A 9,433-nucleotide genomic window follows, 5' to 3' on the forward strand; every position below is an offset into this window, starting at 1 on the left:
CTTTTAGGTCCCATTTGTTGCTAGAGATATGAAAATAAAACTAAACAAAAAGTAAATTAAAACTTGTTGTATTATTAATGAATATGATTTGTTTGTTTAGGATTCTTGGCAATGTAAATAGTTTGTATGTATGCTTGTTTGCATGTGACTATTCCTCATTTGTTTGTTGATATTTGTTAATATTAAACAAAAGTAATAATAATAATAGGAAAATAAGATATGAAAATAAATGTAGTGCTGCTTTGTGGCATGTTGTGAAGGCTCTATGTGATACTGATTGGACTAAAGGATTTTGTGCGTGTAGATATGGTTGTCCTTGTTCGATAGAGCCATCGGACATTTTTCAGCAATGTTCCTATCAGCGGATTAACTGCTACAGTAAATATACAAGCTGACACATTTTTTCAAGTCTCTGAAAGATTACAACTCGTGTGGGGCGGTGCTTTGTGCTCTGGCCCTGGATCTCCCCCAAGGCAGGCTCTTTTGAAAAAGAGGCCACCCGTGGAGAGGCAGACACTGGTAGGTGTGATAAAGTTACCCGGAGCCCGAGGCTTACACTGAGGGTCAGGATTAAGATGAGTCTGTGACAGTTGGAGTGAAGTTTTGGGAAAAAGTGGACCCTTGCCTTTTTGCTGATCCATTTGTGGTTTCAGGGTGTGAGAATATTTTGTTGTTGTTGTATTTCTTCTGGTTAAACGAACGTGGGCAAGAAATGTGAATTGTTTTGCTCTCAAGAAAAAGGGCACCATTGAAAGGAGGGATTACTGGGGAAGCAGTAAATGTCAAAATTGACCAACTGAAGGGGAAGATTCCTGGTGTTTGTGATGCTCGTCGTTTCGTGCGATGCAGACAGGGTGGCATGAGCGGTTGTAACGCTCGTCTTCCTCCTCGTCTGAAGAGGAGCATGGATCGGACCAAAACGCAGCGTGGGTTGAATACATATCTTTTAATAAAGCAACGAAGACGAAAAACACTTGACAAAATACAAAACAAATAAAATAAAAAACAGTACCGTGTGGCGCACAAACACAGACACGGCAACAATCACCCACAAACAAACAGTGAGAACAGCCTACCTTAATATGGTTCTCAATCAGAGGAAACGTAAAACACCTGCCCCTGATTGAGAACCATATCAGGCTAGTTGACAACCCAACATAGAAACACATAACATAGAATGCCCACCCAGCTCACGTCCTGACCAACTAAACAAGACTAAACAAAGGAAATAAGGTCAGGAACGTGACAGCGTTCCTGGCCTTATTGTCAGGAGTCATTGTCTGTTCTTTTGAGTTTTGATGTTGAGTCTTTGCCCGGCAAAGTGATGTTAAGATATATAAGTTATCCTGTACAAGCTTTTGTGCAGAATACATTACGTTGTTACAGGTGTCAAGCTTATGGGTATGTGGCAGCAGTGTGTAGGAGGGAGGTTCCTATGTGTGAGAAGTGTGCCGAAGGGCATGACACAAAGGAATGTGTAGCATTGGGAAAGTAGTGGTATGTGTTAATTGTAGGGGTGTCCATGGGGCTGGGGATTAGAAATGTCCCATGTGAGAGAGGCAGGTTGAGGTTTCCAGGGTTAGAGTAGTGCAGAAGTTATCATATGCTGAGGCAGTGAAGAAAGTAGAGGAAGATGGGTCAAGGGGGAAGGATCCTAAGAGGAGTGGTGTGAGTAGTAGATCTGTACCAGTACAGAGGGCCATCAACTGCTCTTAAATGCAAGTAAAACTAAATGCAAGCTCTTCAACCAATCACTGCCCGCACCTGCCCGTCTGTCCAGCATCACTACTCTGGACAGTTCTGACTTAGTATATGTGGACAACTACAAATACCTAGGTGTCTGGTTAGATTATAAACTCTCCTTCCAGACTCACATAAAACATCTCCAATCCAAAGTTAAATCTAGAATTGGCTTCCTATTTCGCAACAAAGCATCCTTCACCCGTGCTGCCAAACATACCCTCGTAAAACTGACCATCTTACCGATCCTCGACTTCGGCGATGTCATTTACAAAATAGCCTCTAACACCCTACTCAACAAATTGGATGCAGTCTATCACAGTGCCATCCGTTTTATCACCAAAGCCCCATATACTACCCACCACTGCGACCTGTACGCTCTCGTTGGCTGGCCCTCGCTTCATCTCGTCGCCAAAGCCACTGGCTCCAGGTCATCTACAAGACCCTGCTAGGTAAAGTCCCGCCTTATCTCTGCTCGCTGGTCACCATAGCAGCACCCACCCGCAGCACGCGTTCCAGCAGGTATATCTCACTTGTCATCCCCAAAGCCAATTCCTCCTTTGGCCGCCTCTCCTTCCAGTTCTCTGCTGCCATTGACTGGAACGAATACAAACATCTCTGAAACTGGAAACACTTATTCCCCTCACTAGCTTAAAGCACCAGCTGTCAGAGCAGCTAACAGATCACTGCACCTGTACATAGCCCATCTATAAATAGCCCAAACAACTACCTCTTCCCCTACTGTATTTATTTATTTATTTGCTTCTTTGCACCCCAGTATTTCTACTTTGCACACTCATTACTGTCAAATCTACAATTCCAGTGTTTTAATTACTATATTGTATTACTTCGCCACCATGGCCTATTTATTGCATTTACCTCCCTTATCTCACCTCATTTGCTCACATTGTATTAGACTTATTTTCTACTGTATTATTGACTGTATGTTTGTTTTACTCCATGTGTAACTCTGTGTTGTTTATGTGTCGAACTGCTTTGCTTTATCTTGGCCAGGTCGCAGTTGTAAATGAGAACTTGTTCTCAACTTGCCTACCTGGTTAAATAAAGGTGAAATAAATAAATATTTTAAAAAATATATATATTCTATATATGTATGTGTGTATGTGGTGTATGTATGTATGTGTATATATATGTATGTGTATATATATATATATATATATATATATATATATATATATATATATGTGTGTATGTGTGTATATATATATATATGTATATGTATATGTATATTATGTGATATATATGTATATTGTGATATATGTATGCATGTGTGTATATATATATAGGTATGTATGTTTATATATATGTGTATATATATATGTGTATGTATGTATCTATGTATCTATGTATGTATCTATGTATCTATGTATGTATGTATCTATGTATGTATGTAATGTATTATGTATTATGTATGTATGTATGTATGTATGTATGTATGTATGTAATGTATGTATGTATGTATGTATGTATGTATGTATGTATGTATGTATGTATATGTTGTATGTGTGTGTGTGTGTGTGTGTGTGTGTGTGTGTGTGTGTGTGTGTGTGTGTGTGTGTGTGTGTGTGTGTGTGTGTGTGTGGTGGTGTGTGTGTGTGTGTGTTGTGTGTGGTGTGTGTGTGTTGTGGTGTGGTGTGTATATTGTGCTATATATGTGTGTATGTATGTATGTATATACAGTTGAAGTCGGAAGTTTACATACACTTAGGTTGGAGTCATTAAAACTCGTTTTTCAACCACTCCACAAATTTCTTGTTAACAAATTATAGACATTGGCATTTTCACTATCCTACATATGTACTCCCTGCACCACATCCAATGATAAATGTCACCTGAATACAAATGGATCCTGCTGTAAAAGGGATTCCATAAGAGCTTTTATGTCTTTGCTGCTCTATAGATGGTGATAACCGTGTGTTGCTTACTCCCTGTTTGTAGGAACAAAGTCGCACACAAACTCTGTGCTATTAGCTAGAATACACAGTAGTTGTGAGAGCATGTTGTCTTGCTCTCACCAACTACAAATTCTAAACTAATTAGTTCTGTAATCAACTTTGGCCTCCTTCCACATGCAACTGAGATTGCCAATGCCTAGCTTTATGTGGTGCCGGATTACCTGTCGTATTGTAGCCGTCACAAACGTACCTACCTAGTCTTATTTGCTTGCTGTGTCAACACCACACAGATAGAGTTGTTACCAACTGGCTCAGGATGCATTACTCATGTTGTCTTTGATTATCTTAGCATTTCATTCCCAGTCTAGGAAACAATCAAAGGGAAACATTTGAAAGAAAAACAAATCAAATGCTTGTGTAAATCTGTCTCTTTCGAATTTCCCCGTGCTCCTTTCTCTCTCCCACCCTCAGAACAGGAGAGCATCCCTGTCATGAGGAGCCAGTGGTTCATAGACGGCACCTGGCTCCCATTGGAGGAGGACGAGAGTGACCTCATCGAGGTGGAGCACCTGATCTGTTTCCATGGGCAACACACGCAGGACAGGTTTGACTCCAACTCTGTGGTGGCCAAGACAGTCGACAGCAAAGATGGTGAGAGAACACTGTGGCTTGTGGGAGATGTGGTTTAGGCCTAATGAATATTTATCAAGTGTAGGCCTATAGCAAGTATATCATGCATTATTCTAAAGACTGAATACCAGTTGTATCCAACCCTAGTCCCTGGAGAGCTACAGTCTGGGCAAGCTTTGCCTCGGCCCGGCACTGAAACGGCTGATTCCACCAACCATGTCTTGATGATTTGTTGATTAGCTGAATCAGCTAGTTCTCCAGGACCAGGGTTGGATACCAGTGCTGTAGAAATGCTCTCTCTTAAATCTTCATCCGCAAAGCTCTTTCAGCGACATCACTACTAACCTGATTATAATTCCAGCCAGGCAATTATCTATAAGGAACTTATACATAATACAGTGTGATAGCGGCTGTGGAATGGGGTTCTCTGTAGATGGTGTCTGGGTTAATTATGGACTCCATTAAAAAAGCATCCGCTCCCATTCAAGTCATTTACCTTAGCCCACCTTAGCAGAACTGAAAAGTGCTTTGAGACTCATATTATTACTCAACTTATTAGCTATCATGATCTCCCTGTAGACCAGAAAAATACAAGTTTGACCTTTAGGAGGCAGTTGGTTGTATTGTGTTAGCCTAGAGTGTATTATAGGTAAAAGTGTATTTGTTATGCAAGGCTCAGACAGCACAGTTATGTGACTTTTTTTCAGGAATAGCTAGTTGGAGCACTCTGAAAAGTAATGAGAAAGCAATCTTTCAGTCAGCAATCCACCTCTGAATGCAGCGAGTCTTCAGGGCTGCTTCTTCTGTAATGAATGTGAGGTTGTGTGAATGAGTGCGATACCAGTGGTATTAAATCCCAGTGTGTCACCAGGGGAGATTTTGTGTGACTGTGTCTGTGAAAGAGGTAAAGGTAAGGAGACTGTCTCTACATTTGTGTGTGTGAGAGAGAAAGGGCGAAAGCCACCGGTGTTGGTGTGTGCTGTCTAAGGACATACATGTTTATTTTTTTTTATATATTTTTTTTATTTCACCTTTATTTAACCAGGTAGGCTAGTTGAGAACAAGTTCTCATTTACAACTGCGACCTGGCCAAGATAAAGCATAGCAGTGTGAACAGACAACAACACAGAGTTACACATGGAGTAAACAATAAACAAGTCAATAACACAGTAGGAAAAAAACTAAATGAGTCTATATACATTGTGTGCAAAAGGCATGAGGTAGGCAATAAATAGGCCATAGGAGCGAATAATTACAATTTAGCAMATTAACACTGGAGTGATAAATCATCAGATGATCATGAGCAAGTAGAGATACTGGTGTGCAAAAGAGCAGAAAAGTAAATAAATAAAAACAGTAAGGCGATGAGGTAGGTAAATTGGGTGGGCTGTTTGCAGATGGACTATGTACAGCTGCAGCGATCGGTTAGCTGCTCAGATAGCAGATGTTTAAAGTTGGTGAGGGAAATAAAAGTCTCCAACTTCAGCGATTTTTGCAATTCGTTCCAGTCACAGGCAGCAGAGAACTGGAAGGAAAGGCGGCCAAATGAGGTGTTGGCTTTTGGGATGATCAGTGAGATATACCTGCTGGAGCGCGTGCTACGGGTGGGTGTTGATATTGTGACCAGTGAACTGAGATAAGGCGGAGCTTTACCTAGCATGGACTTATAGATGACCTGGAGCCAGTGGGTCTGGCGACGAATATGTAGCGAGGGCCAGCCGACTAGAGCATACAGGTCGCAGTAACAAAACGGATGGCACTAAGATAAACTGCATCTAGTTTGCTGAGTAGAGTATTGGAAGCTATTTTATAGATGACATCGCCGAAGTCGAGGATCGGTAGGATAGTCAGTTTTACTAGGGTGAGTTTGGCGAAGTGAGTGAAGGAGGCTTTGTTGCGAAATAGAAAGCCGATTCTTGATTTGATTTTGGATTGGAGATGTTTAATATGAGTCTGGAAGGAGAGTTTACAGTCTAGCCAGACACCTAGGTATTTATAGATGTCCACATATTCTAGGTCGGAACCGTCCAGGGTGGTGATGCTAGTCGGGCGMGCGGGTGCAGGCAGCGAACAATTGAAGAGCATGCATTTGGTTTTACTAGCGTTTAAGAGCAGTTGGAGGCCACGGAAGGAGTGTTGTATGGCATTGAAGCTCGTTTGGAGGTTAGATAGCACAGTGTCCAAGGAAGGGCCAGAAGTATACAGAATGGTGTCGTCTGCGTAGAGGTGGATCAGGGAATCGCCCGCAGCAAGAGCAACATCATTGATACATACAGAGAAAAGAGTCTGCCCGAGAATTGAACCCTGTGGTACCCCCATAGAGACTGCCAGAGGACCGGACAACATGCCCTCCGATTTGACACACTGAACTCTATCTGAGAAGTAGTTGGTGAACCAGGCAAGGCAGTCATCAGAAAAACCGAGGCTACTGAGTCTGCCGATAAGAATATGGTGATTGACAGAGTCGAAAGCCTTGGCCAGGTCGATGAAGACGGCTGCACAGTACTGTCTTTTATCAATGGCGGTTATGATATCGTTTAGCGTGGCTGAGGTGCACCCGTGACCGGCTCGGAAACCGGATTGCACAGCGGAGAAGGTACGATGGGATTCGAGATGGTCAGTGATCTTGGCTTTCGAAGACCTTAGATAGGCAGGGCAGGATGGATATAAGTCTGTAACAGTTTGGATCCAGCACACTACCGTTCAAATGTTTGGGGTCACTTAGAAATGTCCTTGTTTTTCATGAAAACATACATGAAATGAGTTGCAAAATTATTAGAAAATATAGTCAAGACGTTGACAAGGTTATAAATGATGATTTTTTATTGAAATAATAATTCTGTCCTTGAAACTTTTGAAGCTTTTGGTAAAGAATCCTCCATTTACAGCAATTACAGCCTTGCAGACCTTTGGCATTCTAGTTGTCAATTTGCTGTGGTAATCTGAAGAGATTTCACCCCATGCTTTCTGAAGCACCTCCCACAAGTTGGATTGGCTTGATGGGCGCTTCTTTTGTACCATACGGTCAAGGTGCTCCCACAACAGCTCAATAGGGTTGAGATCCGGTGACTGTGCTGGCCATTCCATTATAGACAGAATACCAGCTGACTGCTTCTTCCCTAAATAGTTAAGAGCTGTGCTTTGGGTCATTGTCCTGTTGTAGGAGGAAATTGGTTCCAATTAAGCGCCGTCCACAGGGTATGGCATGGCGATGCAAAATGGAGTGATAGCCTTCCTTCTTCAAGATCCCTTTTACCCTGCACAAATCTCCCACTTTAACACCACCAAAGCACCCCCAGACCATCACAGTGCCTCCACCATGCTTGACAGATGGCGTCAAGCACTCCTCCAGCATCTTTTCATTTTTTCTGCATCTCACGAATGTTCTTCTTTGTGAACCGAATACCTCAAACTTAGATTCGTCTGTCCATAACACTTTTTTCCAATCTTCCTCTGTCCAGTATCTGTGTTCTTTTGCCCGTCTTAAACTTTTATTTTTATTGGCCAGTCTGAGATATGGCTTTTTCTTTGCAACTCTGCCAAGAAGGCCAGCATCCCGGAGTCGCCTCTTCACTGTTGACGTTGAGACTGAAGTTTTGCGGGTACTATTTAATGAAGCTGCCAGTTGAGGACTTGTGAGGCGTCTGGTTCTAAAACTAGACACTCTAATGTACTTGTCCTCTTGCTCAATTGTGCACCTGGGCCTCCCACTCTTTCTATTCTGGTTAGAGACAGTTTGCACTGTTCTGTGAAGGGAGTAGTACACAGCGTTGTACGAGATCTTCAGTTTCTTGGCTATTTCTCACATGGAATAGCCTTCATTTCTCAGAACAAGAATAGACTGACGAGTTTCAGAAGAAAGTGCTTTGTTTCCGGACATTTTGAGCCTGTAATCGAACCCAGAAATGCTGATGCTCCAGATTCTCAACTAGTCTAAAGAAGTCCAGTTTTATTGCTTCTTTAATTAGAACAGCAGTTTTCAGCTGTGCTAACATAATTGCAGAAAGGTTTTCTAATGATCAATTAGCCTTTTAAAATTCTAAACTTGGATTAGCTAACACAATGTGACATTGAAACACAGGAGTGATGGTTGCTGATAATGGGCCTCTGTACGCCTATGTAGATATTCCATAAAAAAACCTGCCGTTTACAGCTACAATAGTCATTTACAACATTAGCAATATCTACACTTTATTTCTGATCAATTTGATGTTATTTTAATGGACAAAAAATGTGCTTTTCTTTCAAAAACAAGGACATTTCTAAGTGACCCCACACTTTTGAACGGTAGTGTGTGTATGAGAAATCATCTTGACAGGTCAAGCTAACTCTGAAGACAAAACTTATATCTTGAACTGAGAACAAGTGCTGCTTTCCTTCCAACGAAGGCCAGCGCCATCTCCTCAGTCACAACGGCACTCTGTATTGGACCATAACACAGTGTTTGCACACATTAACCCCTCATTGTAGATGGTCATGACTTGCTCTGATTAACTGTTAATCAAAATAAATTTAGTCCTTGAATGGGTCCCTGTTCTAGCATCTATTCTGTGTTCTGAATTCCTCCAACAGTACACTCTGTTCATTCAAGGACAGTCTCGTCTCACCCTTCAGGAGCTATAGGAGACCGTAAACAGTGTCATCTGTAGACTGGCTGGCTACTGGAGGTTGCCTTACAGCCCATATGTCAGAGTCAAGGCCCGCGGGCCACATCCGGCCCGCGAGAAGGTTTTTTACGGCCCCTGGGATGATCTTGATTTATTATTAGAACCGGCCCGCAGACCGCAGCAAGCCGGCGCCCGCAGATCTTTTTACACGCACCATAATAACATTTCCCACAATGCAACGGTGACGCACCGAGCAGAGGCTGCTTCATTTCAATATTTATTGGCACAGCAGTCGTCAGCATCACAGTAAAATTAACTTTCAGATACCCATCAAAAATGGCAAAACGGAAGGTGGACACTGAGAACCGGGGGTTTCAAACAAGGTGGGAGTCGGAGTATATGTTCACGGAGGTAGCTGGAAAACCTGTGTGTCTTCTGTGTGGAGAAAGTGTGGCGGCTACTGAAAGAGTATAATCTGAGACGACATTATGAAAACGAACACGCGGACAAAACAAGAATATGGACATGGAACAAGGCTTA

At 42.2% G+C, this 9,433-nt stretch overlaps 1 protein-coding gene across 1 annotated transcript in view; it reads left to right on the plus strand.

Moving 5' to 3' along the window:
• The first annotated feature begins 859 nt into the window (after positions 1-859).
• Positions 860-9,433, plus strand: part of LOC111962988 (phospholipase DDHD1-like) — a 38,507-nt gene continuing 29,933 nt past the window's right edge. Inside the window, 2 exon segments of the mRNA XM_070443275.1 lie at positions 860-926; positions 4,128-4,307. Coding sequence (XP_070299376.1) covers positions 860-926; positions 4,128-4,307 — 247 coding nt within the window.

The sequence above is a fragment of the Salvelinus sp. IW2-2015 genome, linkage group LG4q.2, assembly GCF_002910315.2.
Source record: "Salvelinus sp. IW2-2015 linkage group LG4q.2, ASM291031v2, whole genome shotgun sequence".
NCBI lineage: Eukaryota > Metazoa > Chordata > Actinopteri > Salmoniformes > Salmonidae > Salvelinus > Salvelinus sp. IW2-2015.